At 35.8% G+C, this 24,462-nt stretch overlaps 2 protein-coding genes across 6 annotated transcripts in view; one reads left to right on the top strand and one right to left on the bottom strand.

The window, feature by feature from the left end:
• Positions 1-24,462, bottom strand: part of LOC113236987 (calcium uniporter protein, mitochondrial) — a 148,747-nt gene that overhangs the window by 22,707 nt on the left and 101,578 nt on the right. The gene's annotated exons all lie outside the window — the stretch shown is intronic.
• Positions 4,124-24,462, top strand: part of LOC113236986 (protein javelin) — a 118,780-nt gene continuing 98,441 nt past the window's right edge. Inside the window, exon 1 of one of the 2 annotated variants that reach the window (XM_026473222.1) lies at positions 4,124-4,585. In XM_026473222.1, the coding sequence (XP_026329007.1) occupies positions 4,491-4,585 (95 nt within the window). In that variant the 5' untranslated portion in view covers positions 4,124-4,490. The remainder of the gene's footprint in view (positions 4,586-24,462) is intronic. The other variant, XM_026473221.1, reaches the window with a different exon arrangement.

The following is a 24,462-nucleotide window of genomic DNA, read 5'->3' on the forward strand; positions in this document are numbered from 1 at the left end:
ATCACAAAACTTTACGATTTCCTTTTTCTAACAATTTGTGATTGATGACCAATGGCGACAAAGGTTTACTTTAGTGCGTGCCCTTGAATATTTCATTAGCTCCGTAATTACATAATTAATTCAGCCTTAGCCTAATCTAATCATAATCTTCACGTACTCACTAAAATACACCGTCTCACATCTTAAGGAATAATGGAATAATCTATTTATAGAGCGGTAGTGGGTAGAGGATATTGACAAATTTGAGGGCCTTAGGTGGGTGACGATAGCGCAAGATCATGCGACAACTGCTAACTTCTAAACCCAGTAGTGAAATTCGACTGTGAACTATGATTATGAAAGCGGTACCAGCAACATAGTAACAAACTACACTACATTGCCGGCTCTAGGAGTAGCCTATAGACAATAAGAAAAGCCTATTTAAAATTCAAAACTATTCTAGTGACCTACCAACATACGGTACGGTATTGAATCAGTGACCATGAGCTATTACTATATTAACCGTATGTTACCGTTAAATCTTCCATCCTCTTTTATCATTAATTAATTCGTGTAAGAGAGAAAAGGAAACGTAACAGTTGGTTATTTGCTTTGAAGCGTAACGATGTGTGCAGAATCTTTCTGCAGATGAAATTATTTCACTTCCTACCTAGAAATATATGTACAATCAACAGCACATCAAGCCATACACTTTTGTTTGAATATCGCCTCCAGAGCAACGGAATAAAATCCGTCAATGTTTAGCAGCAGTAGAGATCCTTGTGAAAGAATTCGTCCAGGGAAATACTGCCACCTTACCTACATACTTCTGTCTTCTTTCTGTGTGTTCCGGTTTCGATGGGTAAGGGAGCTGGTGAAATTACAGGCAAAATTGGGACTTGTCAACTTATGTCTCAGGGTGACGGCGCAATGGCAGTGCCCCTCAGATCTTTGCAATTTAAAGCTCTGAGTGGCACTGCAACTGTTATGGACAGGCGTGTAGCTTACCATCAGGCGCACGACTTGTTCGTCCCGCCACTTGATATTATAAAAAAAAACTTGATATGCTGCCCTCTGTACATTAGATACAAAATAGAATGATGTTATTTTACTTCGATCACTTCTACAAATGTTATAAAACTGTGTTGAAGAGGAACACTTGTACTTTTATTAAATATATATTTTTGTGGAAAATACACACAAAAATGTTACAAATATATTATTTAACTTAACCTGCAGGCTGTAGATAATGCTGTGTATACCAGCCTTATACGCGAAGATATATGTAAAGATTAATGGATTACATTTAACGTCCTGAATAAAAATCCCGTGTCACTAAATTTTTTTACCGACTTTTACCTTTTACACACGCTTTTACCGTCTTTTATTTTTTCCAAAGAGGTGTGTTCCGTCTATCTGTTCGAGTCATCATACACAGTAAACAATTGACCGTCTTATCTAAGAGTTAACACGTATGTCCTAAGATCCAGCAAGCTACAATGGGAAAAGCGTTAAACGTTTCAGCAGCTCAAAAAAGTCATTTCCAAAACGGTGCTCAACTCATGGTTCTCCTACTTCGAAAGTATTTGAATCTAATGACGATAAAGATCTACGACCACATCTCCATGAAAAAGAAAATCATAGTAACCATTTCAAATTACGTTGTAAAATGGTTCTATGATTAGCATGTATGAATAAAAGCGTTAGGTACCTAATGTACATCTAATTGCAATACCTAATGAGGCTTTTAAGTATGTGATACCTCGCAAATAAGTAATATCTTCATACATGAATGCAGATATAATTTAATGTTATAAACACAATCGCACATTGATAATGACCATGTCACTATACAAAAAGCGGCATTTTTTAATTTGTAACGCCATCTTGGATTTGAGCGTACGAGCTTTATAATGCAAAAGCCCCCGTAAACATTGTTTTTCTAGAACTGCCTAGATGACATACGGACATTAGGCTGTATAAGGGCAATGCGTTGCAACGGGGCATAGGAGACAGCGCGATAGCGACATTTTTTTAATATTTATTTAATAGTGACAGAGATCGCTGAGATTTCGAACAGTTTACTTAAAAGACCCCGTCTTTTTTAGAGTGATACACAGTGGGCCCAAATTGATAATTCTTGGACATAGAAATAACTTGTACGGAGTATCGAGCTGTTTTTTTTAGAAAAGTGTAATGTGTGTAAGGTTTATTTGTAATATAGGTCCAATCATTCTCTATCAAGACAAAAATAATCCATCTGCAGGTACTTGCGGCTTTACGAGTAAAGACAAAATAGCTAACTCTTTTATGTACTTTTTTAACAAAATACATGAGCTTTGACTAAGGAAAAATTAATTTTAGTGTAATTTAGAGAGTGTTATAACAATAACACGAACGTTAAGTAGAAACTAGTATATTGTGTTAAAAAATAAATAACAAATCTAAAATTTTGACACCTTTTTACTCGTAAAGCCGCAAGTACCTGCAGATGGATTATTTTTGTCTTGATAGAGAATGATTGGACCTATATTACAAATAAACCTTACACACATTACACTTTTCTAAAAAAAAATAGCTCGATACTCCACAAGTTATTCCTATGTCCAAGAATAATCAATTAGGGCCCACTGTGTGTCGTTTTGATTAAGACTAATATAGTTGGATTGCTGCTACGCAGGATACATAAAAAACATTAATTAAAGGTATCCTTTTATTTACGAAGTTTAAAATTAAATTGCATGACTTAATTCGGTTTTATGAATATTTTATGACGATATTGCGTAATAAGAAATGTTAAATCATATGAAAAAATAGTAAGCAAGCAATAGTGACAAACGTTAGCGTAATTCTCAAAAAATACTTTTCTCAGTTTGCGTCATAAGTATTTATTTGAAGTTATACCAAAAGAGGCGTCGTCGTAGCGTTCCTTCCGCGGACATTTTCCATCGGGAAAGCAGCGGCTCGTGTAATTAGTAGAAACGAGAGCGAAGCGATTTCCGAGACGGATCGCTCTACAATTAAGCCACCTGTTTTATAAGGTACAAGGCAAAAGCATTTAATAAAATGTGAATGAACTATATGTTGTACACAAATAGTACCATTTTTTTATGATCTGGAAATAGTGACGTCACATAGATTGAGTTTTCCATTACGGTATTAGGATATAAATATTAATATAATTGTTACTAAATAATCACAAAATACACAGCCGGTTTTAGTAGCAGTAGAGAGCTTCTTGTGAAAGAGTTCGTCCAGGGAAGTACTACCACCTCACCTATTCTGCCGCCAAGCAGTAATGTAAACGTTTCTTCATTCCCGTTTTGAAGGATAAGCGTGTTTACGCACTGCATCCGATTCGCATTGGTTCCGAATACGGGACAATACAAATCTAGAAAACACGAACCCACTTCGGATGTCACTTGTTGCTTGTATACCTACAGATAAAATGATACCTGTGACATTTCGGACCGTCATTTCTCGGATTCGGAACTAATACGAATCGGGCGTAGTGTGCAAAATCTCGGGGTGCTGGTGAAATTATAGGCACATGAGACTGGTCAATTTATGTCTTAGGGTGACTGGCGCAGTGGCAGTGTTACTCTGTTCTTTGCAATTATATATATATATATTTATATATATATATCTATATATATATCTATATATATATATATATATATATATATATAATATTTAGAATAATATTCGTCATGTTTAGTAGCAGTACAGCTCCTTGTGAAAAAAATCGTCCAGGGAAGTACTGCCACCATACCTACTTCTGTCGCCAAGCAGTAATGTCAGCATTACTGTGTTCCGGTTTTGAAGGGTAAGTGTGCTGGTGAAATTACAGGCACATGGGACTTGTTAATTTATGTCTCAGGGTGACTGGCGCAGTGGCAGTGTTACTCTGTTCTTTGCAATTTAAAGCAACTGTTGTAGACAGGCGTGTCGCTTATCACCAAAGACGTGACTTATTCGTCACTTTGTATCATACAAAAAAAGGCACTTAGCAACTTACTTAGAATGAAAAATGAAGGTACCTACTAATAAATGCGTTTCTTACTAAGGATCCTGAGGGAGTAACAATTTATTCTGTGTCTAATTTTCGCTCATCTTGCTAGACACACATAAACACTATATAACATAGCGAGTAGAGTACGTCATCGCTTAAAACTCATACCGCCAATTAACGATGTAAGGCGGGCGCGTGCGATGCGCGCGACGGTACGCTTCACATTCGTACCGCGAGCCGCCCGCGCACAACGCGGCCCCCAAAAAGTCCCGACGCCCTAACTGAACAACTGTCCAGGACCACAGTACCGTAAACAAAACTACAGAGACCGTAACAACCAGTGTTCATCAAGTAACAATTTGTGTGATCAGTATTCAAATCCATATTTATAAATATGCTCTTTTAATTTTAATTTTTTGGCTCGGGAGGAGAGTCAATCGGGCGGATCGCGGGGGTGTCGTGGCGTGAGTGTGTGAGTGTGTGTGTGGCATGGGGTAGGATGGGTGCAGGACACAGCGCGGAGGGCGACGGCGGCGCGTACGCCAGCGACCCGCCCGCTCACGACCGCCGCAAGAGTTACAGTAGGAGGCGAAGGTAGGTTCTTGACTAATCACACTAATAAATTACCTAGCCTTAGACTAGGGAATTCCTTATATAGGAAGAATAGAATCTTAAGAGATTTTCAGTACGTTCTTTTGTCTGTACTTTTCTATAACATACAAGGCATTAGAGTCTGATTTCGTATCAGTAACTAATTTTATTACATGAAAACAAAATTATTTATATAATAAAGATCTGTGTGGTCAACCATCGTTGATCGTTGGTACGAGCTTACTCAGGAGACGCATGTTTAACGTACTCACAAAGATAGAATTATAGGCATACGACAATACAGATGCAAGTAGGATGTTTCGTGTCCTGATTGTAATCATCAAGAAGGATGATGCGAAGCAATTGGTCGTAATTTTATTTTAAATACGAGTCCAATAACCTCATAAAATTATCCTGAATTGAAAGATTATTATTCAACTACTAGGTTGCAGGGTCTTCTAGTTTTTAGACTTATCACTTGTATGGTCTTCTTGGTTCCGATTGACTGCAGAGAATGTGACCTCACATCTATTCTAAGAGAATTGTGAAGCTATTCTGACTTGCAACTTCCTATTAATAAGACAACTACTACTTAAACTTTAATTTCACGTAATTAAAACTGACAAATACTGGAAGATCTTTTGAAAATGAAATAAATAAATTAATAAATGGTGAAAGCGATACAATAGTGTCGAAGATAAGATTGCTATTACACGTTACGAACGACAGCGGCACAAAACATCAATTGGGATAAGATTAGATTCAGAGTTTAATCATACGATTTAAATTCAACTTTAAGTCGTTTATGTAATATCGTATTATCGTCGTAAATGTAATGTCGTATGTGACACGATCGTAATATGCATAGCCCATATATGTACCTATATAACGTCATAGCGTTCGGCAATCCTTGCTACAACCGCATGGCATGATCAGCATTGCTCGAGAGATGCGCAGGCGCATCGAACACATAACGAGCGGTATTCTGACAACTGGAGCGTAGCCTAACTGCATGCTTTCAGCTGACCGTTAGCAGTTTTTTCTCAGTTCTCTTTTAAAAAGCTCTACATTTATTTAGTTCCATGGTTAACAATTTAATAATGTCTTCTTTGTATTATGCATCAATCCGTATACGTTCCAATGCAGGGCTAGTGTTTAAGCTAGGTTCAAACTAGGTAAAAAATTAAATTATATATAAATTGTGCTATGTGTGCTGGTTGCACGTGGTTCATGATTACAAACTAGTCAAATAAAGAAATAATACATATTGGTTCAGGTCAGAGAAACTTTTCGACTTGTTGCCACCGTCACGTTTCCACCATCGCAATTCTCGCCAAAGGAGTAAAGCCCATACCCACATCCTTGATGTGGGCTCCGACTTTATATTAAAAAAATTAATAATAATTTTCCTTTTGCTAAAATATATGGCCAATACTAAATGTGCACGGTTAATCAAAAAGTATGATGTTGTTACGCGGATTTGAAATAATATTTTACAACAGGTGATTGTTGCCGCCAAAGCAATGATCGGTCGGACAGTCTATATTACGCCATATGTAACGCTGTAACGTAAAATACGGAACCAGACGATAATCAAAACATTTATTACTATTTTCATATATAAAGCTACAACTATATAAAGCTAAAAAACAAAACTGACTCTTATCATCGTGGATCTTAATGCAATTAAACACTCTCTTGCATTGGCCTGTCTCTTGATTGAATCAATGACATATTTATTATAATTCATTACTTAATACTATTGCAGCAATCCTGCTTTGTGTTCAAAATAATTTTTGATAGAGTCATGTCAATGTAAGCAAACTAAAATGTAAATTAATGTTACATTACTTACTTCATGATTATATTTTCTTTAATCTTTATTTATTTAGGAGGTTTTATACAATGTGTATGCCAGTTCCATCGTACCCTGAACTATATACTATACTTACATGTCTGGGCGGCGCTGTTGGAGAGCCGATTCAACAAATAGTAGTAGCCTTTTGCCTGTTTCGTGTGGTATTGCTTAATATAAAATTTATAGCACCTGGTAGTAGTAACTAGCTGGCTAGTAGCAAGGATGTTCGGTTGATCTGCAAGTCTCTCATCAACGCCGCCCTCTGTTGTTTGTACCGGACACATTCCAGTAACAAATGATATGCATTTTCCACTACTCCATATAACTCGCAATTAAGAGTAATTGTCTTATGAAACACGATTCTAGTTTGATTTACGATTCTAGAAGGCCGTTTAAAACATATTGTTCTTTATAGTACAATATGTTATCGCATAGTTTTGTAATGAAATAAAAAATATATTTTTCGGATACTCATCCATAAGAGTTAGTAACATAATACTTAAAAGTAGTGTTACTATTACAAATAACTACTCTTTTTTATATACTTTAATATATTCGGGTACAGTTCTCAGGAAAAAAAACCGTGGACGCAGTGCTATGAAACCCAGGAGGCTGTTACCGCTGCCACTAATTCTTTTATTAATTAATAAAATCGTTCTCTCATATAAAAGTAAGATTTCATACACACATACATTATTTTGAGGAGAACCTTTTAGTTTTTTAGCATGGCTTTGTAAATGAGATAAAATAAAACAAAGTCCTCGTTCCTTTGATTTGCTTTGTTTCGTAAATTTTGGTCGCATAGTGTTCTTATACATTGATAGTCCAGAGGGATAACAGCTGCTTTTCACGAGGTCGACGATTCGAATCCCTGTGATGGTAAGTACTATGTAAGTACCTATGACTTTAATTTCTAAGTATCGTACATTTGTAAATATGTACTTTACCAACTATACCTCTAGCTAACGGAGAAGGAAAACATCGTGATGAAAACTTATTACGAGTATGTCGAAAACAATCACAATCTTTAGAAAAACGTGTACCCAAAGTTGGCAACCCGCTTTGGGCCGACTCTATCATTTGTTAACCCTCTCTTTAGACGGGAGCCATGCCCAGAAATGATGGTGTCATTGTACAAGAATTTAAGATACCTATAACATAAATGTACTTACTTAGAAGGAAAAAAATGCTTTATAATTGACTCGTGTGTTAATTTACACATACCCTATAGAAGCTCATTTGGTACAATCTAATATATAAAAACAAAGTAACCTATTGGGAAAGTCGTTTTACCTTGAAAAAATGGTAAAACGGGTATATCGCAAGATTTAGAAGTTATAAAACATAAAGAAAATGTTGCAATGCTAAATGTGAGTAAATTTGAATTCAATTTACAAGATTTAACAATGAAAGTAAGCGGAGAATCGCCGTCAGCCCTGCAAGATGGAGTAGAGCAACTTAACTATTGAAGATAAAGAATCAAAGATGTATAGATCAATCAACATACGCTACGTTTATATGAAAATATACAGCAGATTTATGACTCCGATGAGTCGAATGGCTTCTTAAGAGTAATAAAAAACATGTTATTGCACATAATAAGTGAAGACAGTCGCTTTCTCACTAATGGTCAATATACTTGCTTGCTCAGATCGGTGAATAGCGTCAGATTATGTATTGTTCGTATTGGAAATTTATAAATATTTAATGACATTTAAAGATCTATACTTCGTTTCAATCCATTCTAAACACAAAGCAAACAAACAAAACACTGACCCGACTATAGACGGTTTAGTGCTGGACAATTTTACTGCCACTTACTACTTCTTATACGTAAATGGCAATTTTCATATCTAAAACCAGCAGCACAATTTTAATTAAGACATTGTTTTTTTCACCAAGTGACGGTACGAACAAGTCGTGCATCTAGTGATAAGCGCTGCTGGTGCAGTGCCACTTAAAAGTTTAAATCACATCGATCTGATGGGTACTGCCACTGCGCTCGTCAATTTGACTTATGTCATGATGTATTGATTTAAATTAATGATGTCAAGACTTAAGTACTACAAGGCGGTCAACCATTATATACGGGGGTTCTATATATAGAGTTTACATTGATGTAAATAAATTTATTAAATTAATTAATTTAATGAATTAATTATTTAATTTAATGAATCGATTTGTTTAATTGAGTCGTACTAGCGGTTTTCATTACATAACCTGTATAAATATATTTAAAATTTTCGAAATCTTAATTTTAAATCCTTACTCTTAGATACTCGTTCGATAGCGATTGATATTTTCGATTTACTAATCGATTACAAAACTTTTAATTGAATGTTTATTCAATTAAAGTTGTTTATTAATTGAATAAACTGAATTAATGCAATACAAAAAAAATAGGAAATAAAAATTTGTCAAATTGGTCGATATTTATACTGCCTTCGAAAAAAAGAAAGGCATAAGCAGCAAATTCTAAATTCGTAGACAAATGTGTTTAAATATTTTTTAGTAAAAGATACATTTGATAATAACACACACACACACACACACACACACACACACACTCACACACACTCACACTCACACTCAATATAGCCCCGCACTAGGGAAACCCTGTGTCGCGGGTGCCATGGGCACACACATAGACAACCACAAATTACACCCAAACTCACGAGATAAATAAATGTAGGCCATACAAATATTTCTCCCGGCCCGGGAATCGAACCTGAGACCACCGCGTGGTATGGTAACCGTTCGGCCACAGAGGCAGTTAAATTTGATAATAAGTAGGTACTTTATTATTATATATGTATGTTATAAATCATACCACGTTTAATACGGAAACTTTCATTGTATTTTAATCAATCGTTTTAAAAAATACCTTAAATGTTCTCCTTTAGCGTAATAAACAAAAAATATTATAAGTGCATATAAAGAGCATTGAGAAATTAAAATGTGACTTTTAATGTTTGCCTCATGAAAAGGACTAACGGGTACTACAATTGTATTCAGTTGTGCCTTTTTTGTGTTATTTATTGTAATTCAATTACTTTATAAAGACATAGTTTCGATCCATGAATAAGTAAAATCCTTCGTTATTAGTGTTTTTAACTTTATAAACGTCAAATAACCTTTTATAGCAAAAAAAACTGATTATTGAAGTCCGTTATATACCCTTTGAGGTTGCTGTATCTTCAACAATTATTGAGATATATTTCCAAAACAAAAGTTACATTGGCCTTGATATCCTGATCCCCAATTTGTATATACCTCAATTTTGATAAACACAATTATCTTAAGCACGATAAACATGTTCTATGTAGCCTTTCCATATTCCGAAGGCAGTATAATTCGGCTACATAGGACAAGGGTAATGTACTTCATATCATAACATTACCCTTGCTGCTATTCTGCAATATGCGGGCTATGGTTAAAAATACATTAAAAATTATCAAACAGGCACACACAGAGCAATAACGATAATTAAAATACACAAAATGTTCTAAAATATTTAAGAATATCACGAATTTTAAATTATTTATAATGACGATCAAACTCACGAGATATAAAAGATATAAAAGGAAAGATAATTTTCCAGTTGTGCGATTTTTGAAAAAAATATACATTGAAGTGACATGAATAATTTATCGAACTTAGTAGCTTCGAGTTATTTTTGTTACTTTCACGTATTTTGCAGTGATCATGTTTAATCATTTCGTGTTGTTTTTACTTCAAGAGTAATTTAGTTTGATTGAAACTACATATTTCAGTATTCCGCTAAAATATGTGTCTTTTAGAGCACCAATGGTGAGTCTTTTTATTTCTGTCTACTATCCACCTAATTGCAGTTAATTAGATGGATGCAGACGTCTCGACTGCATCAGTTGATCACGACTGCACACATTAACTGTAGTCATGCACTCCATCTGTTAGAAACCTTATCGACAGCCACATATGACGGACGACCCTATTATATCGTTGTATCTAATTGCTTGACAGGGTTTCTCTGTATATTTAGGATGGCAAATATATCGACTCTATTGTTTATACAGCCCCCATTATTTCACGTCTCATTAGGTCCCTAACATTGGGCGGTGCACGATGCTTCGTAGTCAATTTTGTTGCTCTGGTACTTACAGTACAGGGAAGTCCCTAGTTAGACACTATATGGTATTTATAAATTGATTATTTAATTTACGAGACAAAGTAAACAAGCAACAAGAATTTAAAGATTTTACAATGAGTATGCAATCCTTGCAGATGCGATTATAGTAATGCTGCGTAGAATTTTCTATAGGCTAACGTAACAGCAACTGAGGGCCTATGTCAGAGATTGTCTCAAAACCCCAGACATCTTCAGAATAATCAAAGATTGCATTATCTCCGAACTAGTGCAGCGGACAAGCGATTTTACAAAGGCTAAGTAGAATTTTAACAAGGCTTTTTGCGTATATTGCTAATGTCGGTATACAAGATGCCACTGATAATGATACAAAATGGGGCCTCACTATCAGAGACAGCGAGAGACTTTCAGTTTCATAATTTAATTACATAGAGCGCTCGCGAAAATTACGCTCCTGTCTCTTACGTATATTTAAGCTGTGTTTTGTTAATTTTAACTATGTATTGTGGGAGAAACAAACAAACACTTTTATTATTACTGTAGCTCCTATAGTTCTTGCGTTTTAAAATCCTGAGTCGAAATATCTTTGCCGTATGTTGTTGTGTAATTATCTAACTAATTTATGGACCCCGTTGTCTGAATTAAAGATAAAATAAATAAATAAATTATGTTATTATTTTGTTTTAGTTTTTGTTTTGAAAAATCTGAAATATGAGTATTTCGCTAGATTGAGATCTACAATAGCTTCTTCAATCTTTGAGTCTTTTTCCTCAGAACTGATTCGTCAGTGGCATTTATATTACCGATATTTTCCCTTGTATAACGTAAAAATCGGTTGTTATCCAAAATTATTTCAGACTACTATTCAAAATTCGTGAATAATTTAAGATAAAATGTCCTAATATTGTGTCCTAGTACTGTTTATTACTGGATCACGTGTGTGTGCATGCCAATCAACTACTTAACTGATCCGCTAATAGAGGGACTCCGCCCGGATTACGTGTAAAAAAGCGCGCATCGAAGCGTGGGGCCTCTCTCGCGTTTCTCCACACCGCATACCTATGGCTGACACACATCACGCCGCTGAATCGCTTCACGCTAGCTGAACTACGCAACACTTGACAACTTATTCGTTGGCTTAATCGAGATTAACCCGCAAATAAGCAACGCTTTTCCTAAAAGAACATACCCAAAGCGAAAGCGCGTAATGAATATTCGTCTACGAATCTATTGTAAGGTAGTGAAATGTTGAGGAAAATCGTGAATAAACATTTAACAGTTAAAACAGCAAACGAATACCTACACTCCTAAGGATTATTCGTTACTCATGCGAATCGTAAAACAGTGAGCAGATTACTTAATTTTTTTTTCCAATTATGTGTCACAAGGGTATGCAACGGGAACTACTGTGGAAATTTTAGTTGCAATGGTAAAAGCTTAGAGGATCTGTCAGACATGGCCATAAATTCCACGAGTACATCTAGATAAAAATATTAACAATCTGGGCACTTTCCGTGACGCTTCCTTAAAAAAAATCCAAATTTATAATTACACCTAACGGCACCTAGTGACAGTGTATGGTAAGTATTTCTTCTTCATAGGTTAAATAACATACATTCTCTAAGCGTCGTTTTGAGGCTTTCTTATTTTTTTTTAAACAAGCGGCTTTTACCATTCTTTTTTATTCTTATCTAAACAAGAAAAAAAAAAGAGTATTTATATATTTTCTATGAATAATTCTACCATAACGATAACGACCTCGGTGGCTCATTGGCATTGCTTTGTGGGCGCTGGATGGGGAGTTCCCGTGTAGTAGGATCAATTTGGGAAATTAACTTTTCTAAATTAATTCTGATCTGCGTGTTCTGAGTAGTGTTCCGGAGTGAATTCAAATAAAATTTTTGAAATTTAAATTCTTTTTTAATTTGAAATTTACCAAGAGTTTTTCATCATTCATTTCAAACCATCGCAATTAAACCTGCACGTCGAAGAAGGTTCATAACCTTTGGAAAATGTGTGAAGTCTCCAACCCGCATTCTGAGCGGAGACCCGTATCCAGGAATGGGACGTATAAATAGGTTGATGATGATGATGAATAAAGTTTGCACTGTGGGCGCTGGATATGGAGGTTCCGGATATTCGTAGTGAGATCTTATTGAGAAAAAACTTTTCTAAATTAATTCTGATCTGGGTGTTTTGGGTAGTTGTTGAACACTATTTTGAATTCCTCTTCTCTACACATCGGTTAGTATGGCACATGTGTTCCGGAGTGAATTCCATTGCTCGGGTACTTACTAATAGTAAAGGGAATTTACCATGGTAAGCATTACAGTGTATGCCATCGATATGATAAGAAGGAAATTTTCTATTTGGTATGGTTCATTATTACATTATAATTATTTCATAAGGATTATTTATTCAAGGAAACACCGCGTTTAATGAATTAGACCTTTTCGTGTTCATTATATTAAGTGTACATCATACATATTATTGTAGTGGGATTCTTACAATGGTTTACCTACCGTAAATTCACTTACATAAACATTTATGTAAATAAGTTTACGTTCAATGTTTCACTTTCTCTAAGATTGTGAAGTTTTGTTTGTCGAAATAGCAAAAAACAGTTGCGGTGTTTGCATTAAACAAGTTTTAAGTTTGGTTTAGTTAAAGATTTCAAAAAGATAAATGAAGATTGTTTAATATGCATTTTTGCTCAAACCACTGTTACACGTGTTCGTTGGATTTTTCGATTTAAGAAAGTTGCCACAGTCCAGATCACGCTGTATTCCGATATTTATAATAACATCAAGTACATGTTTATGTATGTGGTTGTTATGACAAGTCCCATGTGCCTCTAATTTCACCGCATCCTTACCCTTCAAAACCGGAACACAGAAATGCTGACATTACTGTGTTCCGTGTTAACAGTAAGGTGGCAGTACTACCCTAGACGAACTCTTTCACAATAGCTCTACTGCTACGAAACACTAAGGCAAAATCGGATATTTATCTTTATCTCGGAAAATCCAGAAAATACATGTTAAGTTATTTGCTTCCTAGATTATTGATAAGTATTGAATTTTCCTGGATAAACTTTCCTACTCTTTTGAAAATAGTTCCACAAAATACAAGTTTGATAACAAACGGCGTGTCACAGTTCGTATGGGAAAATTAGGTACTTTGAAACTTACCCAAATAGAATGACACTTCGTTTGATATTTTTACACGCACATGACACGCGTGAAGTGTAATAAAAATATCCAAAAACTATAAATTACCAAAAAAATTTAAAACGTTTATATTAATAACAAATAACTATAAGTAAATAACATTACTTTTCATAGAATGTAAAGAATTCGTTTACTTTCAACACGAGATTACATGCTTCTAAGAAAATACTTTTGGTGAAAATCGTTGCTATTAAAATAAAGTAGTGAAGCGTAAAAAACAATTTATAACAAAAATACTGAACGGTGTCAAATTCAACGTAATATACGTGGGGAATTGCTTTTATGCCAAACCTTTTGCATATTCATCGAAAGAGATCAGGTGAGAAACCCAATGATGCGAGTGAGTGACACATATATGATTAAACACGGTAAAATAAGTTACAATCTGCATAGTTAATGAACGTTTATATTATGCCCATATACATACAGATCGTATAATAATACGTTTTGTAAATGTCTCTCAATCAGTATTATTGCAATACTGCAATAATAAATTTAGTAGCAGCACAGCTCCTTGTGAAAGAGGTCGTCCAAGGAAGTACTGCCATCTACTTACTTCTACCACCAAGGAGTAATGTTACTGCGTTCTTTTACATTGCTTGGTACACCATTCTGAAAGGTAAGGGTGCTGGTGAAATTACAGGCACATGCGACTTATCACCTTAAATGTCCCAGAGTGACGGGCGCAGCGGCAGTGCTCCTCAGATCTTTGTGATTTAAAGCTCTGTAACTGTTATGGGCAGGCGTGTCGCTGACCATTAAGCGCATGACTTGTTCATCCCGTCACTTGGTATAATATAAAAGAAAAATTTTACCTGAAAACAAAGTACATTTTTGTTTTTTACTATCCTATTGTGTTATCTGATGGCCAGAAGACTCCCCCTAAATCCTCCACTGCTCCCTGTCTTTGAGGAATTCCCGCCACTACTCCATTTCACACTCGTCGAGGTCATGCCGTCTACGCGGCCTCACGGCCGGCCCGTCATCGCCTTCCGTCCTCAGGGACTCAAGGATTGACGACGTTCGCCCACTTCCCGAAATGAGCGAAATGTACTAGACAATGTAAAAAAATGATACAAGGAAGTTCAAATAAAGCATTGTGATATAGAGAACTGAACACCGTATTTTTGGTAATGAAAACATATTCTAATAGAACGTTACAATTGTATACATACAAGACAATTACATTCGCACGTCGCTTTGATTGTTCTATTGCTGTTAAACCGAATATCTATATCATAAGTAAATAAATAATGCCCTGTAGAAGAACATCAACTCCCTAAAGGGGCTTTATAAGTCTTTAATCATACTTTATTAATTAATGCTTGATTTCAACTTGGAGATGGAACAATTTATAATTATCTTTATAGATTTTAAGACTTGCGTGGTTATTCACTAAACGATTATCACTAATATCAGGTTTCTTACCACGGTATGACTTCATTTTATTTTGCCGATATTTCGGAACGGTTGCACGCTCCATGGTCACGGATTGACTGGACGGCGGCAGATGATAGCTTTAAGAGCAGACATATCTGTCTACCCTCTTGCGCTGTCGACGACTACCTTGATCGCGATTTGTTGTGGCGTTACCATTGTCACTCACTTTTTTCACACAAACCACACTCGCTGTATGCACACGCGAAACTGAACTCGAGGTGTTTTTGTTTTTAATACTGCACGCACTAAGGACCGGACTCCATGCACTTGACAGTTTAAAACCATCATTACGAGGAAATGTTTTGTACTTCGTGATCTCGATGGCTTCTCGAACCATCCGTGGTATGTAGTGACGTTCTGTCAGAGTAACTGGGGGCTATGCAACTCGACCCAGTGGTTAGTGTCAGTCTATGTGAGATGTTGTGCTATAGCTGACTTCTGTGCATCATTGTTTTTCACTTCTTGGATGTGTTCCTTCATACGATCGACAATTGTTCGTCTAGTCTGACCGATATACGAGCTCCCACAACTGCAATTCACTTTATAGACACCCGGTGTTTGTAAAGGAAGGCGGTCTTTTGGTGAACGTAACATTTTTTCCTATTTTGGTTAAGGGAGTGAAAACAGTTTTTATGGAAAACTTCCTTAGAAACCTGCCTATTTTATCTGTCACCCCTTGTACATAGGGCAGAAAAACTGGTAGTTTCTGTACGTCAATTTGCGTCTTCCTTTTGAGTATTGGTTTAAATGTTTTTATTTCGTACCCATTCTGTCGCAAAACCGTCTTAACGTGCTCCTGTGCCTGTGGTAGGTGCTGTGCATCACAAAGATCATAAGCCCTATTGGTTAATGACCTGACGACCGAATGTAGGTGTTTTGGGCGATGATGTGAAGTGGCATGTAAATATTTGTCCGTATGAGTTGGTTTTCTGTACACAGAATGACCGAGTTAACCGTCTTGTCGGATTTTGACCAATACATCCAAAAATGCAAGCCCGCGATTTGTCTCAATTTCACAAGTGAACTTTCATTTCATTTTGTTATGGGTGTTAAGGCGTGCTAAATAATTTTGTATATGTTGCTCCTTTCCTTCCATTACGCAAAATACGTCATCAACATACCTCTTCCATAATTTTATTGTTGATGGTGCTGACAGAATGGCGGCGTATTCATAGTGTTCCATCCAAATTTTGGCAACGATGGGAGCAACGAGACTGCCCATCGCTACATCATCAATCTGAAGGTATTATTGGCCATTGTACAGAAAGTAGCTCGTGTTTAAGCAATGTTCAAATAATTGAGCAATCTCCATTAGGATGTTATTTTCTTGAAGTTTCACTTTGATAACGTCGACGCACTCCTTTATTGGTACATTTGTGAAAAGAGTGGTTAGTACCACTGGACCGAGTTGCATAGCCCCCAGGTACCCTCGACAGAACGTCACTACATACCACGGTTGGTACGAGAAGCCATCGAGATCACGAAGTACAAAACATTTAACCGTGATGATGGTTTTAAACTGTCCGGTAAATTAAATTTACCGGACAGAAAAATACGTCGACAGCGCAAGAAGGTAGAAAGATATGTCTGCTCTTAAAGCTGTCATCTGCCGCCGTGTAGTCAACCCGTGACTATGGAGTGTGCAACCGTTCCGAAATATCGAAATAAAAACAAATCATACCATGGTAAGAAACCTGATATTAGTGACAAACATTTATAATTATCTCATTCGACATAACTCTAGTTATTGTTCAGACTTGCTATGATCACAATGTATTAATGAGTAAATTATACTTTTTAGCACAAACAATGAAGTGATTCATCACTGTGTATTTGTATTGTTGGATTTTATTGAAAAATTAAACTATTTTTTTTATTGCATCTAAATTATTTTTTCAAACGAACCAAAATTTCGAGCTCTTTACAGGTCTGATGGACCCGAATAAATGCAAAAAACGAACATACACGGTTTAGATCCCGAAACATTGTTTCATTTTCCAATGTGTAGCAATCGTGAAAACTTATGAACTGGATATTCAGTATTTTCTCTTCCATTTCTACTTCCTTTTTTATTTTTGTTTTTGTTAAAAATCAGTATTTGAACTTGGTTTTATTTTAGTTTGAGCTTCTTTCTCCCTGCCTTTCACTTAACTATTATACTATTTATACCATGTACGTAATAGGGGACAATATATGATTTTATTTTTTAAATTTATTTTTGGCTGAATTTATTGTAACTCCGCGACTATGTCTGATATAGCTCTAATGAACATTTTGATGAGAAAATTCTGATTACCATATGAAGTGAGCGTAGTCAATCGGATATTTATTAAAGATATAAAGTGATGGGACGAACATGTCGTGCTCCTGGTGGTAAACGACAACCTGTCCATAGTAGTTGCAGTGCCACTCAGTGCTTTAAATCGCATAGACATTAAGGGCACTGCCACTGCACCCGTCAAACTGAGACATAATTTGACAAGTCCCATGAGCCTGTAATTTTACCAGCGCCCTTACACTTCAAAACCGAAACGCAGTAGTGCTCACATTACTGTTTGGCGGCAAATATAAATAAGGTCGTATGTATATAATATTTGTATAGCTGTATATATGTGCAATTCACGAATCTTGAACATTTATTGCTAATTGTTAGTATATACCTATATCAGATCATTAATTGAAATATTTCATTCATTACAAACAACAATTTTCACCACAAAACATACTCCAGCCTCTAAATTCTCACTTATCTTTATTCTTTATTCTCTAAATTACACCATGTTAAGTGAATTTGGCTTACAAACAATACGCAATGCAGAATCCATGACCTCCCGTTCCCCATAGCTTGAGAGCTCAAAAACAGGACTCTGACCTAATTTCATTCCGTTCTGTTGAAATTATCAAAGTTACTGTTGCAAGGCCGCCTTCTATATTAATATATTTGAAACAACCATATAATAATAATAATAATGATGTGCCAGAAAACAACACCAATTACCTGGTCTCAAATTAGGGGATTCCCTGCACTGTGAGTACCAGAGTACCCTTAGCTATTAAGAGGCACCACATGCGGGTTCGAGTATGTCAACCATAACAAATTATGCCCCATTAGGTTGGTGTTACAAGATGTCTTTTAAAAAGTAATGAATAAAAAGTATTTACTTATTTTTCAAGAAACTCACTTCTTGGAGAGTGAAGATGTGAACAATGATGTTATACGTTCTTCCAGAAGATACCTGAACTACAAAACCAGGTAAAGAATTTTATCCATTACCTGGTCGTATAATGAACGCGAAAGCAAACTCTAGGTTTAGTACGAATTCGACGAATTTCTACCGTTAAAGTGGTAAAGCAGTAGCCGCGTCTGGTTAAGCGATGTTGGAAAAGCATCTGAGAGAATAAACCGTGTGTGTGTACGTGTACATTGCCAGAAATATATCTTCATAAACATCAGGCAAGGGCCATCCACTGCTGAATACGTGCCACCCAAATTAAATGCCACCAGATTCCCTGCTTTTTGTGCTGGTATGTAGTAATATAGTTTCACTATTCCATTCCTCTCTTACTTGTAGTATAATCACGATGCATAATTAGCTATGATAATATAAAAAAAACGCTTTTTGTACGAGCTATAGAAATTCACTTACATGGCCATAGTTCGGGAAAATTGATCACGTATTGTTCGGAAACGACCATAAATCTCGATTCCGGGGTACTATATCGTTTATTTGGTTTCCTATTCGAAAAAAAAGACGTTTATTGATGACATTCGCGTTTCGGGATAACGAATATTCGACAATATTTTTGAATATTCGATACGAGTTAAAGGTTTCTTTTGTATTGGTATTATGTAGTAGTTCAATATATACACTTACATCCTATTTTTCCATTGCCGAAATTGATTAGAAATGCAGACTTGCCAATGCAGAGCGTGTCAACAATGCTGTGAAAATACAGTAGTAGCATACAGTACCTACACACAGTAGCAGTAGAGCTTCTTGTGAAAGAGTTCATCTAGGAAAGTACTGCCACTTTACCTATGTATTTCTGCCGCCAAGCAGTAGAGTGCGCATTACTGCGTTCCGGTTTGAACGGTAAGAGTGCTGGTGAAAGTACAGGCATATGTATTAATGTAATTGTCAACTTATGTCTTAAGGTGACGGCCGCATTGCTCCTCAAATCTTTGCGCAGTAAAGACTGAGTGGCACTGCAACTGTTATGGACAGGCATATTGCTTACCACCAGGCCTACGACATATTCGTTCCGTCGCTTGGTATCATAAAGTAATTAAAAAAAATTGAAGAAGTTAAAAGCTCATGTAGGAGGTACGCAGAAAACGCAGCAAGTTCGAGAATATATTTAATAGGTGAGCTGATGGGAATCGTGTTACAAGGCCTTTAATCATTGGCAGTAGGCATATATTTTTAAGATAAAATTTAAAATAAAGGTCTCAGTCTAGCAATAGCTTTCCGTATACAATGAAAAGTGCGTTAGGTATGCTTTTCCCAGGACCTGAACAACTGAAATCGTATAACTACACAGTATCAGAATGATAAATTAGATAAACTTTTCCAAATACCATATAAGTTAAAGGCATTTAAAAAAATTATTGAGTACATCCATTAGGCGAGCATTTCTTAAGGCTTTATCTAATTCGTCGTTCTGGGAGGCTATCTGAGGCGATTTTTCACTGGTTCTGGGCCTTAAAAAAGCGTACATAACTCATATTTCTTTGGGGGAAGTTTGTTTTTGGTACTCTTTGTAAAGAATTTTCGCGAAATAAGACCATTTACGGCAATATTGTTTTTACTGGTGTTTGAAGTAACGAAACGCAGGAGAGGGCCAGATAGTGAACTCTATCTATCGAATGTGATGGATAGATAGCCGTTACCTAGGTTTGTGGGACGCAATTGAAAGATAGATAGAAACATACTGCTTATCTTCGATACCAATCTATCGCTAACTGAAGATAGGTTATTAGGAACGGCCGTTAGTGTATTTCATAGTTAACCAGATCCAAAACATAAATACTGCAACTATATTATAATACTTTTGATTATATTACATGAAGTAGGCATTCACTTAAAAAAACAAGACCCGAACAAGTGAACTTTAAAAGAATACCATATAAAATACGTACGAGACTTCTGTTTTTGTTTGCATTATTAAACAGGTGCGGTTTAGTTACTTAATGCTCTAGTTTGAGCAAATATCGTAATTCCCTCCTGTCTGAAGAATTCTAAGGTTTACATACTTCTAATCTTGTCCAAATTTGGTATTGCTTTAGGATTTGAAATAAGTGTTTCTAATGGACTGTCAATATACATATATATTTTTTTGTATAGGACGATCTCCGTGATCGAGTGGCTTGCACACCGGTTTTCACGGTGTCGCCATCTCTGAGATCCCGGGTTCGATCTCAGCCGGGTCAGTGTAGAAAAACTAGCTTTTCTATATTGTCAGGGGTCTGGGTGTTTGTGGTACCGTCGTTGTTTCCAATTTCCATAACGCAAATGATTCAGCCACTTATTTTGGGATCGGGGTCTACTCTCGTTCTCCGTCTGACGTCCGTCCGAAAAAATAACTGTCAAATAAGTAATATTCGACCAAATTAAAAGACAACGTCAAGTATGAAGCTTCACTCGCATCATGCGTCTTTTAATTTGGTCGAGTACTACTTATTTCACAGTTATTTTTTCGGACGGATGTCGGACGGAGAATGAGAGTAGACCCCCAGAGCAACGTATGTGATGTTGTCTAATATTTATTTATTATTTATATGTGTACATATTTATTTAATAATGAAAATCGTTTATATCAAAACAAATAGCACTTGATATCTTATATAACAGTTTATTTACCTATACATATCTATTTATGTAGACCTTTTAAATTGTAAGTCATAAGTCAGTTTGAAAGTAATTATGCGTGGAAGTACATGAAACTAAAATATGTTTTTGAACATGTCTCATGGAAAAAAAAACACAAGTTACATCAACTCGTAGTAGTTTGGATGTTTTTGTTTTATTTGTGTCTGGACGTGGCACCGTCATACATAGCACCGTACACTACATTCAACTGCATATTACGTTTCCAGTCTTGTGTCAATATTTGAGGCGCCAACATGACTGTATGCTTGACAGAAAAGCTTTTTACAGTATCTGCGAGATTTGTTTTTTGATATGGCAGCCGGCTAAAGGGACAAGGAATTTTGAAATGTTCACCTTTCGAAAAAGTAGATTACTTTAATATAAATACATGTTACGTATGTTTCTTTTTTAAACTATATTGGCGCTACTCAGATCACAAGAGGAGATTTTAGAACTGTTAGAATAGATCAAAAAACCTGAACACCCGTTCCCAGTGAGTGTGTGATTTTCTAATAATATCAAGTAGAAAAATGCATATAAAATGTATTTTAGCTGATCATTGTAACCATGACAATAAAGAACTTTAGCAAAGAAAGTTAATAAATTATGGGGAAAAAAATGGATGCCCACGCAAAAAGTGCGCCGCCCGTCGTGCTGGAATTTGGCTTTGTGTTTGCTTACTCGTTTAATGACGTTGGAAATGCAAATGTTTTGTTTGTATTTCGACAAGGAATTATATATCTTGCTTTTATAAAACTTGTCACTTTATTTCTTATTTCCGTTTGTTTACTGTTTACATTTGTTTAGTAGCAATATCTCTCGCTAACAGTGAAGATAAATATCATGATGAAACCTACATACATCTCGATAAAGGTTCACAACCCTTGGAGAACGTGTGGAAACTGTGGGACCAAACAAAGGGTACAATAGGTTGATTATGATGATGACTAGATTACTTTGGTTATAAACACCTATACTCGGGTACCCCACGTTACTCTGTTACCAAAGAACTAAATACAATTAACGAAAAAGTAGACGTAGACACCAAAGAAGTGTATAAAAAGTAAGATCATAAAAAGCACGATATCTGCCTACACTTAGGTAACTGCAATTAGATTTTATAATAGAGTTTCGATTAATATTAAACGTTGAAATGGTAATCATTTCAAAACTTGTTTAAAGAAGTTAATCGATAATGTTTTCTACAATATTAATGAATTTTATAAAGAGACTTCAAGTATTTAATTTTTTGTGTATTATGTTTAATTTTTAGACTTTTTTTATGATACCAAGTGACGGGACAAACAAGTCGTGCGCCTGGTGGCGTCACGCCTGTCCATAACAGTTGCAGTGGCACTCAAAGGGCACTGCCACTGCACTCGTAATCCTGAGACATAAGTTGACAACTCCCATGTACCAGTAATTTCATCAGCACCCAAATTAAGCGGTAGTATATTTTAACTCTAAATTTCAATGTAAATTTAAGACATAGTACGCCTGACTAGGGTAAAAACTATGCATCAAATTGCGTCTAACATCTTTATTTTGCCGGTTCATCCAATAAATATTTCTGATTTCTGTAACACGCAACAACTCAATGAAGGGGTTATTTTCATTCATAGTATACGTCAATGTAACATGTGTTTATTGAATAAGTTTTCGTCGAGCGCTACCGTTTTATAACCGTGTTGGGTTAAGAAAGGACTATATTATATAAAGCTGGAGATAGTTCTACACATTTTTATGCAATATATTAAAATGTTGTGGATCGCTATTTAAATATTTAAATGTAAAGTACCCCACCGCTAAAATGTGGTGCAATATCGTTCAGAGCACTATTTGTTTATAACAGAAATTTGTTATGTATAGTTAATGCAGGTCATGCTAGCAAATTTGACATCACATTACCGTATTTTACGGAATTATATTTTTATTGTTGATATTCCTCTCTGACAGTAAAATATATATATGAACAAAATGTGTTCCAAAGATTCGCTGTTTGATAAAAAGACGAATATAACATACTTACCTACTTATAACTGCCTCCGTGCACGAACGGTTAGCATGCCGAACTGCCACGCAGAAATACCAGGTTTGTGTGTGCGTGCGTGCGTGCGTGCGTGCGTGCGTGCGTGCGTGCGTGCGTGCGTGCGTGTGTGTGTGTGTGTTCATGGCACCGGCGATACAGGGTATCCCTAGTGCGGAGCTATGAGTGTATGCATTTTTTATTTATTTATTTCATACTCCTAAATTAACCTTACTTTGTAAGTAACAAAACGGGGGTTTGATAACCGTAGTCTTAACTTTAATTCTATACTATAAAACTATTACTAAACATTTAACATATTGAATATATAAATTAAAATTTATTTTTATTTATTAGTTGGTATAGCGTCTAGCACGGTATGCAAGAAGACGTCGGTTCGAATCCGACCGGATCGAAGGAATTTTTTCTGAGTGTTCGATCTTTGTATTAATAATTATAATTATTATATAAACAAGAACTTAAATTTATATTTTTGAAAGAAGTATCAAATGAAATCATAACATAATTTGCAAACATATAGTTAATATTAGCAAAGGCTCCGGATATGCTTTGATTGTATTTTCCTACAGTATACTCGTATATTAAATTGAGGTGAAATTACAGGCATATGGGACTTGTCAACTTATGTGTCAGGGTGATGGGCGTAGTAGCAATACCCATCAGATCTTTCAGATTTCAAGCTCCGAGTGGCACTGAAACTGTTATGGACAAGTGTGTAGCATACCATCAGGCACACGACTTGCTCGTTCCGTCATCGTCACTTGATATTATTAAAAGAAAAATAAGTAAATGCACCTGAATGTACTAGATGATATTACCTAGTCAGTGGATACTGAAAATTGAACCATAATACGTGGCTTCAATAACACATAAGAAGTTACAGATTCTGTCGCGTACAGAATGAAACTACCATCAATATCCTCTGCGAATATTCAGCAACTCACTAATACAGGTATACATGCTTCAGAGACAGGGCTACAGAATTCTACAGTGCTATTAAGGACTATTCCGACGGACCTGACGCGTTTTATGAAATAGAGTTATATATTAATGGTCGCAAAGAATGTGTTTTTCCCTATAGTCTGCAGTTGCGGCCAAATGCCTACCGCTAATATTTTCCTACTTATCTTCTTACATAAACATAATTTAAAAAATAAATTTTCATGACTACTGGTGTTTTATTATAAAATTCCCCCTCTCTAGTCTTTTACGTTTATGGGTTGAAGACATTGACCTACCAGTTGAAGATAACAAAAGCACTTACAATACGTAGAAGTTAAAACGCTACGGCTCGTAGATTGCTACGGAT

The sequence above is a fragment of the Hyposmocoma kahamanoa genome, unplaced genomic scaffold, assembly GCF_003589595.1.
Source record: "Hyposmocoma kahamanoa isolate Upper Pololo Valley unplaced genomic scaffold, ASM358959v1 92, whole genome shotgun sequence".
Lineage (NCBI taxonomy): Eukaryota > Metazoa > Arthropoda > Insecta > Lepidoptera > Cosmopterigidae > Hyposmocoma > Hyposmocoma kahamanoa.